This window comes from Carcharhinus amblyrhynchos, chromosome 17 (genome assembly GCF_965287045.1).
Source record: "Carcharhinus amblyrhynchos chromosome 17, sCarAmb.v2.hapA, whole genome shotgun sequence".
In the NCBI taxonomy this organism is placed as follows: Eukaryota; Metazoa; Chordata; class Chondrichthyes; order Carcharhiniformes; family Carcharhinidae; genus Carcharhinus; species Carcharhinus amblyrhynchos.
In genome coordinates this window covers 30,678,372-30,690,822 of record NC_137340.1, presented here as the reverse complement: position 1 = coordinate 30,690,822, position 12,451 = coordinate 30,678,372, and the positions used below count along the sequence as shown (strand labels likewise).

The following is a 12,451-nucleotide window of genomic DNA, read 5'->3' as shown; positions in this document are numbered from 1 at the left end:
CTATCGGCCCGTTCGTACAGTGAGTGAGATTGCCACCTTCCCCCCCCCACCCACCCTCACGAGGTGCAGTTTGCATTGGGACAGGAAGGAAGAGGGGGTGGGAGGAGAGGGAAAGGAGGTAAAAAGGAAACAATTTAAGCTTCAAGCCGCCGGCACAGTTGATATGTGGCCAAGAGGCGGATTTAGGGGCGGGTAATAGAGAGGCAGGGCAGACCAATGATTGCTGTTGTGTCTGACAGGGGGACAGTTTGATCTCTCAGCAGTTTATAAAGTCCCTTCTTCCAGTGGGAGATAACGGGAAATAACTTTCTTTCAACCCTTGGGACAAACTTTACTCCCCACCCCGTCAGACGGTGCTGAGTTTTTAAGCAGTTGATTGCTGAGTTTCTTGGAAGGAAAGTTTCTTGTTGAGCAGTTTTCTGCTGCGGGGTTAGTCCAGTTGTGTCTCTGGGTGAAGATGCTGCTCTTGTCTGCGCTGCTTTCTAGCAGCTGCCTGCTGCTGCTGGATGCCAGGATCACCAGGCGCTCCCCCAGCTGCCCCCAGGTATGCGATGTGTCCAGCTGCCCGGAGCTGCCGGCGGACTGCCGGGCAGGGCTGGTGACGGACTCGTGCGGCTGCTGCCAGCTGTGCGGCGCCGCCGAGGGCGAGTCCTGCGGCGGCCGCGGGGATGAGGCCAGCTGCGGAGAGGGGCTGCAGTGCTCGGTGCCGCCGGCGAAGAACCCGGCCAAGCGGCGGATCAAGGGCATGTGTGTGTGCGTCAACAGGGAGCCGGTGTGCGGCAGCGACGGCAGCACCTACCGCAACGTGTGCGAGTTAAAGGCAGAGAGCCGGAGGGCGCAAGCACTCAACCAACCACCCATCATCTTCATCCAGAGAGGAGCCTGCGGACTGGGTAACAGCACCACTCATAGATATATACAACTATGTACTGCATGCAACATCATTACTGTACACAAATACACTGTAACTGTAGGGAGCAGTGTGTAATACTTCAACTTTAAGTTATTATTGTCACAAGTAGGCTCACATTCACACTGCTATGAAGTTACTGTGAAAATCCCCCACTCTGGCGCCTGTTTGGGTACACTGAGGGAGAATTTAGCATGGTCAATGCACTTAAATAGCATGTCTTTCGGATTGTGGGAGGGAACTGGAGCACCCGGAGGAAGCCCATACAGACATGGGGAGAACATGTAAACTCCTACACAGACAGTGACCCAAACTGGGAATGAAACCCAGGTCTCTGGCACTGTGAGGCTGCCACTGAGTGTCTGCGTGGAAAAAGTGCCTTTCTAGATATTATCAATGGATCAACAATGCATTAAGTATGATCCCGTAGGTATTTTATTGAATAATTGTTACCTCTTGAGTTGGTGATTGTGACCAGCATTCTTCTCTATGCGTTCTTGCACAAGTCTACATTTTCGCTAATCTGCTATATTCCATATAAAATATTGGCCCTGAATTTCCATTCTCAAGTGGTGGGTACATAGGGGTTGTTCATGACTGGGAGAGGGCCTGGAAGATGCACTGGGGACCCCCCACCAAAAGTCCTGTACATCAGTTGCTGAGATGTTGAAACTTCCAATGGGCCCTGTGCCTAAAACCATCCCTTACTCCAGATGGCCCGACTCTCTGAGCAGAATAGTTACCCAGGAAAAGTTAGAAGGATTAAAACCATTTCCATTTCCAGAATGGCTATATTATTGACAGCCAGTCCCCTGGAATCCCAGCTGCCTCCCCGCCCCCCCCATACCTCCTAAACCATCCTCCCAACCCCTCAGTTACCCTCTCTACCCCTAATTACCAACTCCCCCCCCCACACTTCTCCAACTTCAGTCCCAAAGCCCTAAAAAGGAGTCTGGCTTTACTTCCCCTGATGCTGCTGCCCTGCGTTGCGCAGTCCTTGGCGTGGGTTTCTCACCAGGCTTCAGTCGGATGAGAAACGCGCAGCTTTTGATTTAAGGCCAATAAAAAGGAATGGGGTGCCAAGTCGACTGACAATCTGACTGTGATTGCCACTCCTCAGAAGTCCTGGCCCAGTTGTGTGTGTGTGAGAGAGAAGGTGGTCTTCCTCTGCAAATTATTCAGGATGTTTTTGTTGTAGTTCAAGATTCTTTCTGAAACTCATTTTATTCCTAAAGTCAGATACATAAATATTTGTTATGGAAATGGGCCTGATTCTTTTTCGAAATTCCAGTACTACATGGTGCATACATTTGGAAATGAATGCTCTGGCACCCATGTATACACAAGAAATGCACAAGAAAATCTTGTTCATTTACAGTTTATGCATTTTCCACAAGTTTAATTGCAGCATTGTTGTAAAATGTTTGTGTTAAAGCTGACATGTGTCAAGTAAAGTTTGTGGGTTTTTGTTCACTGTTTGGAAAGTAATCTGGCAGAATGCCAGCCTTATATAACCTGCCTAAAGGGCAAACTGGAATAGTACATGAGAGAGAAAGGAATAGAAGGATATGCTGGTAGGATGAGATTATGTAAGGAGGGTGGAGGCTGTTTTGGAACATCAACATCAGCCTTTAGAGCTGTTGGGTTAAGTAGCCTGTTTCTGTGCTGTTGTGTTCTATGTATTTCTGCATCATTTTGTTACACTGCTATCAATAAAATTATATCTCCTCCTTAAGGGGAGAACAACCCATGGGCATATGGAGCTGTAGTAACTTTACCTTTTGCCTTTAGCAGGGCACTTGATCTATTTCTACCAAGTAACAGGAAGTCCTCATTTAACATTACCCTACGAAACATCATTTTGAGTTAATGTCAATCTCTAATGAATGCCATGTAATGTATTAGCACTCTGCTGCTGCTGTTTCGTATGAATATCATTGTGTGCCTGTCCGTTCCGTGTAGCTGGGCGAGGTGGGGAGCACGCAATTGTGACAGGCAGTTATGAGCCTCAGGCAGAATAGTGGCAGCCCAGATTTTTATTTGTGCTGGGCCCAGGTTAAGCCCAGTAGTGGTTTTGACTGAACCTTTTAAAGGTCAGTAGTTAAACACTCACTGCCTTCTACAATATTGATGGGTAGAATTTGCACTGTGGCATTTTGTGAACTGTGCAAAACTGTGGTCATTTCTCCACCACCATCATGATTGTCTTGAATTGTGTAACTTATTCATTAATTTTATGGTTACAAAGACATGTTTTACTCGAAATTTACTGTCTGGAAACCACTGATTGCACTTTAAAAAGAGTGAAGCCTTATTCCAATAATTTGAAACATCAGCTTGTAATATAGCTGAAAATTTGCATCACTGTGGCTGATGAATTAAGTGGAATCAACCCATCAAATTGCCCAGCAGAGCCAATTACTGTGCAGAAGCAGAATGGGATCTCCTCCGAATCCATTCACAGAACATTTTGTTAGTCATCTGGCTGGGGGCTGTGCATTATATGTAATGACCTCTGGCTGAGAGAGGAATCCACCCCAGCCATAATCTAATAAAATTGAAACTGTCCATCTGGAAGACAGGAGCCGTGACCATATTTGTCTCATTGGTTTGTTGGTGAGAGAAATGATGTTGTGACAAGCCAGCTAAATCTTTTTGCATTTATGAGGTTGTTTTCTCCAGCCCAGAAGCAGAGAAGACTCCAAAGTGGCAGGACCTCTGTGTGGGCTTTGTTCTCTTTTTTTCACCCATCTTGCAAGTTTGAACCATGTCTGCTATTTGACTTTCAAAGTGCCTCAGAGATTTAAAGAAAACTGAACCCAGCAGTTGCTGTCTCCAAAGCAGATACATTTTTCAGCCGTGCTCACCCCAAAACCAGAAAATCCTGCTCAAGGTCAATGGACCTTTGCATGATCTGCCCCTTGCCCGCTACAATTCCCATGATGAGCAGGATGGGAAAATTCTGCCCATAGTCTGTCCACATCTTCAAACTGCCTTGAAACTGAAACCAGAAGGTACATCGAGCCCAGGCTGAATCCACCCAAGTCATCAACCTCTGAGAACTATATGACTTCAGGATTATATAATTGGGATTTAAAATTATCCCTTAATCTATCCTCTCCCACTTTGTAATGTATTTTAGTATGTGTGAACCTGAATCTGTGTGTGTTGGAATGTTTTTTATTGTTTTTAGAGAGGTACAATGAATACAATCCTCTCTATCTTTGAAAAAAAAGCGACTCAAACTTGTCTGGTTGTGTCTCTTAAACGCATAAGAAGTCTCACATGACCTGGTTAAAGTTCAACGGGTTTATTTGGTAGCACAAGCCACCAGCTTTCAGAGCACTGCCCCTTCATCAGGTGAGTGGGAGTTCTATTCACAAACGGGGCATATAAAGACACAAACTCAATTTACAAAATAATGATTGGAATGCGAGTCTTTACAGGTAATCAAAATCTTAAAGGTCCAGACAATGTGTGGATAGAGATAGTTAAGCACAGGTTGAAGAAATGTGTATTGTCTCCAGCCAGGACAGTTAGTGAGATTTTGCAAGCCCAGGCAAGTCATGGGTTACAAGTAGTGTGACATGAACCCAAGATCCTGATTGAGGCCGTCCTCGTGTATGGAACTTGGCTGTCAGTCTCTGCTCAGTGACTCTGCGTTGTGTGTCATGAAGGCCGTCTTGGAGAACGCTTACCTGAAGATCAAAGGCTGAATGCTCGTGACCACTGAAGTGTTCCCTAACAGGAAGAGAACCGTTTTGCTGGTGATTGTTGAGCTGTATTCATTCATCCATTGTTGTAGTGTCTGCGTGGTCTCCCCGGTGTACCATGCCTCGGCACATCCTTTCCTGCAGCGTATCAAGTAGACAATGTTGGCTGAGTCCATGTACCATGGACCTGGTGGATGGTGTTCTCACATGAGATGATGGCATCCGTGTTGATGATCTGACATGTCTTGCAGAGGTTGCTGTGGCAGGATTCTCTTTTCATTCACAGGTTTTAAGTCGGTCCACCTCGTGTCCAACGAGGGGCATACACGCGATGGGTCGTACTGGGGCTGCTCTTGGTTGATCGAGATTGGCCTAGTGCTTCATGTCGTTAGTGTGTGCCTAAACTAGACAAGATACTGGGCAAGACGACAGCTCAGTGACTATTGCTGATTGCTGTGCAGACACATGGATTTGGGCCGGTGTCTGTGGGAGTTTGCGCATTCTCCCCGTGCTTGCGTGGGTTTTCTCCGGGTGCTCCGGTTTCCTCCCACACCCCAAAGATGTGCTGTTAGGCTGATTGGCAGGAATAAATTGTCCCTAAATCAGTTTCCCTCAATCTGGATGGCCATAAAACATTAGATAGGGGTCATGGGTAGAGAGGTGGACTGGTGGTGTTGAGACGGCGGCGCGGGCTCGTTGGGCCGAAGGGCCTGTTTCCTGGGCTGATTTTGTTCTTTGATTGTGTGGTGTCATGGTCACTGTTCTCCTGAAGGCTGGGTAGTTTGCTGCGGACAATCGTCTGTTTGAGGTTGTTTGACGGCAAAAAGTGGGGGTGTGTGGATGGCCTTGGCAAGATGTTCATCTTCATCAATGACATGTTGAAGGCTCATTGTCTACCTGATATGCTGCAGGACAGGATGTCCCGAGGCATGGTATACTGGGGAGACCATGCAACATTGCCTTTGAGCAACTGCACAATCTCAAACAGATCGTTGTCGACAGCAAACTACCCAGCCTTCAGGAGAACAGTGACCACGACACTACACAATGCTGCCACAGCAACCTCTGCAAGACGTGCTGGATCTTTGATACAGATGCCATCATCTCATGAGAGAACACCATCCACCAGGTACACCCGCACATAGACTTGACCTCGGCCAATGTTGTCTACCTGATACACTGCAGGAAAGGATGTCCTGAGGCATGGTACATTGGGCAGACCATGCAGACACTACGACAATGAATGCATACTGCTCGACAATCACTAGGCAAGAGTGTTCTCTTCCTGTTGGAGAACACTTCAATGGTTATGGGCATTCAGCCTCTGATCTTCTCCAAGATGGCCTTCACAACACAAGACAGTGCAGAGTCACTGAGCAGAGGCTGATAGCCAAGTTCCGTACACATGAGAACAGCCTCAACCAAGATCTTGGGCTCATGTCACACTATCTGTAACCCCCATGTCTTGCCTAGGCTTGCAAAACCTCATTAACTGTCCTGGCTGGAGACAATACACATTTCTTTAATCTGTGCTTAACCGTCTCTATCCTCACATTGTCTGTACCTTTAAGACTTGATTACCTGTGAAGACTCACATTCCAACCATTATTTTGTAAATTGAGTTTGTGTCTTTATGTGACCTGTTTGTGAATAGAACTCCCACTCACCTGATGAAGGGGCAGCGCTCTGAAAGCTAGTGGCTTGTGCTACCAAATAAACCTGTTGGACTTTAACCTGGTGTTGTGAGACTTCTTACAGTCCAATGCCGGCATCTCCACATCATGTGTCTCTTAAAGCCATGGAACCTAATAGGTAAGTACTTATTGAACTGGCAAGTATATTGTTTAAATCAAACCCTATTATGGGGAAAGAAGGGAGCCATTCAACGCATGCTCATCTGATCATAATAGAAGTTTCGGGGCAATATCCATGGGATGGAAACCATAGACAAATAAGAGATTGGAAGTGGGAAATCAAATTAATTCCTAGAAGTATTTTAAAATCTTCCTGGCAGTATTTTTTGTAGTTTGTAGTACTGGATATTTAAAATGCCCACAATAGAGTGTCAGTGCCTTCTCAGCATAGAGTGAGATACTTTGGATACAGGCCTGATTCATCGAAGAGTTGAAGAATGCAGCCAGTATAAGAAATAGGCACCCATCCAAAAACTAGGAAATCCAAAATCCTGAAACTTATGGCCACCCATTTTTCATTTGGACCTGGAGAATGGAAGATGGACATAGAATCTGAAATATGCAGGCCAGCATTAGCTGGAGTAGCAGAGATTGGAAGGAGAATTTCAGAGAATTCCACGAATAAAGGAGAGCTGAAAGGAAGGAGGAGAGAGAATTCCAGGAAGGGAAGAGTGAACAAGCTCTCCATAGTGAAAAGGAATTAAGGTAGCTTGACCTGAGTACAGAAAGGGCCACGGTCTTCAGTAAGGACACTCTTAGTGAGACAACTTACTGTAGCTCAACACTGAGTGTTGAGCTCTTAAAATATTCATGACTAATACCAAAGTTTGTTGAAGGCATTGTGGAAGTGTTTTTGTTTCATTTGAAAGCTTGCAAAGAAGTTAAAGTGGCCAACAGATGTTCAGATAGCTCTACTGCAAAGCAGGTTAACAGGAAAAGCAGGTGAGGTTCATTCCCTATTGTCCGATGAAATATTGACCAATTGAGGCGACCAGAAATGCTATCCTGACTGCCTACAAGTTGTACTGCAAAACCTTCTGAACTTTCTGCAAACTTGTATTGAGTTTGGAAGAATCAAACAACTTGCTCTCAGTTGATAGACTCCACCTGTGAGAACCTCAGAAACAGGAATTTCCTTGATGAGTTCAAAAACTCACTTCTCATTCCATAAAGAGCCCCGTGGAGGAACAAAGAGTCCCCAAGGCCAGGCAAGGAGCCGTCATAGCAGGTCACAATGAATTAACATGCAAAGACCCTAACTTACAGTAAACTTGTATCTGATGATTCTTACTGGCCAGTGGGGAGGTAGGTGGGATAAATATGAATCTGAAACAAATTCTCAGAGATATTGGTTATTTGCAAACTTTGCTCATGATGGGAGAAGGAGATTTTCGACATGAAAGCAGAATGGACACCAGTGTGCTGGATGTTAGAGATTCCTTTAATAAAGATTTACCTGCAGAGCAAGCTAAGTACAGGGCTTATAATGGTGGGCATTGTTGTTAGCATATCTTCACACCCACACTGTTTTCACATGGTGGAGGGAACAGTGGAAGGATTTCTGAGCTGATTATCAGCCTGTTGAACCGTGTTGAACACTTCTTCCGTGGCCAACAAGCCCTGGCATTGAACTTGAACCCAGACCTTCTGGTCCAGGGGTAGGGGCACTACCACTGTGTTAAAAGGCTTCGTATGGTGGGAGTGATCCCAAGCTTGCCCATGCAGAGGGTAGACCTTTTATTGGGAAATGGCTTATCCAGTTGGAAGGCAACATGGTCAGAGTCCAGGGCAGTCCACAGAGACTGGGAAGACTGAGGGAAACAAACAAAATTCTGCACAGATGCAGAGAGCTGACAGGAGTCCCAACAATCTGCCAGAAGGTGATAGAACCAGTAAAGATTAAGGAAGCTACAGGGAAGCCAGTAGAATATAAAGGGGCCAGATGGATTCACAGGAAAGGCAAAGTGTTGGAACAGAGGCAGCAGAGATTGAAGGAAATGCAGCAGATGTATGCATTACAGCGACCTTCTTCCAAGATTTAAATAGGGACCATGACATTTCCCAAACAGATCAACAGAAAGTTGTTGAAGTGCCACAGGTGAGTGCAACAGAAACTGGACAGTTCCCTGTTGACAATAGGGTCCCAGAGGATATGGGACAGATTGGGAGAAGCCCATTCCTGAAATAAAGGGAAGGCAATACACCCTAAAACCATGGTGAGCACAAGGGAAATACAAGTGACATCTGTCTGGAATTACTTATTGGTAAATCTAATGGTTGGTTCCAAATTCAAATCTAACTAAATACAGCAATTCAGTTTCAGAGCCCACTAGAGTCAAAGTACAGGAGGAAAACCCAGACCCACACAAGGTTCAAGAATAATTTATCACCCATTGACAGCTTAGAAATAAGATTTATCAGCACATCAGAAAGAATGCTATTAAGCCCATGGGTTGTGAAAACAGCCATTTGAGGTTAAGGACATTACAGGAAATGCAACAAGGCAGAGAAATTAGCATTATATTAAATCATACAATCCCTCCAGTACATAAGGAGGCCATTTGGCCCATTGAGTCTGCACCAACTGTCTGATAGAACATCTTACCTGGACCTATCCCCATAGCCCCATGTATTTACCCCGCATATCCTCCTAACCTTCACATCTTGGGACACTAAGGGGCAATTGAGCATGGCCAATCCACCTAACCTGCGCACCTTTGGAGTGTGGGAGGAAACCGGAGCACCTGGAGGAAACCCACACAGGCACAGGGAGAATGTCCAGACTCCACTCAGTCAGCCAAGGCTGGAATTGAACCTGGGTCCCGGGCGCTGTGAGACAGCAGTGTTTGCCACTGTGCTATCGTGCCACCCTAAATTTCCCAACTGGAAGTTGTTCTTCTGGAGCTTGTGAAAAAATAAATACCCTCAAACTCAATATTGAGCTTGACCATCCACAAAGCCCAAATCCCACAAAAGGAACTTTAAATACCCAGAGTGCTAACACCAGACGTTAGTGAAAACACAAATCCTCTAATTATAGTTAGCAGGAAAAAAACTCTGGCGAAGGGTCATCCAGACTTGAAATATTGACTTTGTTCTCTCTCCACAGATGCTGTCAGACCTGCTGAGATTTTCCAGCATTTTTTTGTTTTGTTACACCAACAGGATCTTAGACAGAAAAAAGGCCAGAAGGCACAAAGTTTCCAAAATGCCTTTCTTTATCTGGACCCTGCACAAATAGAGATTTCATTATAATTGTTTCTGATCCAAAGAGGATATGAGGAGTTTGGACTTGTGCTGCAGCAACTATGCTCTGTTTAAGATGAAGAGTTTGAGGATGGATGTATTTATTCTTTTTTTTAAGAACAATATTGTAGTGAAATATTAGCATAGTAGCATTTCATTTTGCATCGCAGGAGATGCTACAAAACCATGTTTTATTTTTAGAAATGACTTTATAAATTTGCTGGCTGGAAATCACTGATTTGATTTTAAAAAAAGACTAAAACCACATTCCATTGATGTGAAACCACGATTTATAAGATAGCTGAGATTTTTCATCACAGTATCCCATTAAAAGCCATTAAGTGGAGCCAACCTGTCTGGAAAACCCACAGAGACAATTACCCTGAGGAGTGTGAATGGAATAATCTTCTAACCTATTCACAGAATATTCCAGTGGGGACTGCATCTGAGATGTAATCACCACAAACAGTAAAGTGTGGCTGAAAAGGAATATGCCCCAATAATAGTTTAATATTAAAGCAAATTACTGTGGATGCTGGAATCTGAAACAAAAACAGAAAATGCTGGAAAATCTCATCAAATGATAGCAGCTGTGGAGAGAGAATAGAGCCAATGTTTTTGAGTTAGGGTAAACCTTTGTTAATAGTTATCTGATCAAGTTGAAATCATCCACCTGGAATACACCAGTGATGACTATATGTGGGTCATTGGTCTGTATGGAGGGAGAGGGTGAAGTGAAAAGCCAGCAAATTCTTCTTGTGTTTAAGATACCCAGCTCCGGACCATTCACTGCCTCCTTCTCGCTCACAACTCTTGCTGTCTACAGGCAGCAAGTGGGCTAGGATGCATTGTGGAAAAAGATTAGGAGTGGGCTGCTGAGGGTGAACAAGATGGTGAGTGAGTTGGTGGGGGTGAGTAAAGTGGTGAGTGGGTTGGTGAGAGTGAACAGGGTGGTGAGTGGGTTGGTGAGGGTGAACAGGGCGGTGAGTGGGTTGGTGAGGGTGAACAGGGCGGTGAGTGGGTTGGTGAGGGTGAACAGGGCGGTGAGTGGGTTGGTGAGGGTGAACAGGGCGGTGAGTGGGTTGGTAAGGGTGAACAGGGTGGTGAGTGGGTTGCTGAGGGTGAACAGGGCGGTGAGTGGGTTGCTGAGGGTGAACAATGCAGTGAGAAAGGTGAGCAAATGGGTGACAAGCATTCACCAGCCCTACAACAATGACACAAGCAGCACCATGTATGTGCCAGTGGCAGAGTGGGTGCCAACCTCCTGTTCTGTCTGCACAAAGGTGACAGCAGCGGCACAACTCCCTGTTCAGTGTGGCAGTAGGAGACGTTGTTTTAAGAAACTGTTTTCTCCTGACCAGAAACAGAGAAGCAGAAAAGATGCCAAAGTGGCAGGAGCCTTGTGTTTGCCTCATTCTGTCTCTCCACTCATCCCACAAACTTGATCCCTGCCTGCTATTTCTCTATTATGTGCTGCAGACAGAGATTTCAAAAGGAATTGAACCCAGCAGCCATTTCCAGAATAGATAAATCATCCAACTGCATCCTTAAATCATCTCAACATCAAAACCAGGATCGCTGAGTTCAGCCTGGGTCCACCCAAGTTATAAACCTACGAGAACTATATCATATCATCTTTATTGGCTTTAAAATACAAGCCCAGAATTTCATTAGTTTTAAAATAGTTCAAGAACTGAGTTTTGTTGTTAGATATCACCTCGCAAGCATCTGGCCCCATCAAGGTGAGGAAAACTTTTACCTTATCCTCAGTTGCTATTTTATTTGCTTTCAGCCAAACTTTCAATGGCAATTGTATCAGTCCTCTTTGGTAGGTTTGAATGCTACCATCAGTAAGCCTTAAGTGCCATCTTTTTCCAATCATGCACCTTGCTTGACGCAGTATTATCTAAATGCAATGTACTCACACAACAGTCTTTCAAATTGTGCAATTTCCTCAAAATCGACTTTAGAAGTTTAGGGGGTAGGGGGCAGGAGAGGGGAGGGGAGCAGAAAGGGGGAGGGGGCGCAACTTTTTCTAATTTACTTCGATGACTTCAATGAGGGGAGCAACGGAATGGTTGCCAAATTTGCAGATGGCACAAAGACAGTAGGAAAGTATTTTGTGAAGCGGACATTTGGAGGTTGCAGTTGGAAAAGATAGGATAAGTGAATGAGAAAAAAGCTGGCAGACAGAGTATAATCAACAAAAATACGATGTTCACTTTGACAGGAAGAATAAAAAGCAGAGTATTCCTTAAACAGAGAATAGATGCAAAATTCTGAGGTGCAGAGTGTTTCATGTATGAGTTACAAGAAGTTAGTCAGCGGTTACAGCAAGTAGTTATAAAAGATAATGGGAAGATGTTCTTTATTACAAAGGGGGCTGAACAGAATAAAAAATGTTGGAAAATCTCAGCAGGTCTGGCATCATTTGTGGAGAGAGAACAGAGCTAATGTTTCAAGTCTAGATGACACATCATCAGAGCTTTATATTAAAGTAAGAATACTATGCTTCAGTTATGCAAAGCATTGGTGAGACCACATCTTGAATACTGTGTGCAGTTTGGTCTCCTTATTTAAGGGAGGAGGTAAATGCATTGGAGACTGTTCAGAGGAAGTTTACTAGACTGACACCTGGAATGTTTGTCTTATAGAAAATGTTAGACAGATTGGTCTTGTTTCCACTGGAGTTTAGAAGATTGAAGGGTGACTTGATTGAAATATATAAGATCCTGAATAGTCTTGACAAGGTGGATATGGAAAAGATATTTCATCTTCTGGGTGAGTCCAGAACTAGGGGGCACTGTTTTAAAATTAGAGATCACCCCTTTTAGGACAAAGATGAGGAGAATCTTTTTTCTCTCAAGAGTTGTACGACTATGGAACTC

The 12,451-nt window shown here is 44.7% G+C and overlaps 1 protein-coding gene across 1 annotated transcript in view; it reads left to right on the top strand.

The window, feature by feature from the left end:
• Positions 1-237: 237 nt before the first annotated feature.
• Positions 238-12,451, top strand: part of htra1b (HtrA serine peptidase 1b) — a 55,762-nt gene continuing 43,548 nt past the window's right edge. Inside the window, exon 1 of the mRNA XM_080205696.1 lies at positions 238-893. Within this exon, the coding sequence (XP_080061822.1) occupies positions 458-893 (436 nt within the window). The 5' untranslated portion in view covers positions 238-457. The remainder of the gene's footprint in view (positions 894-12,451) is intronic.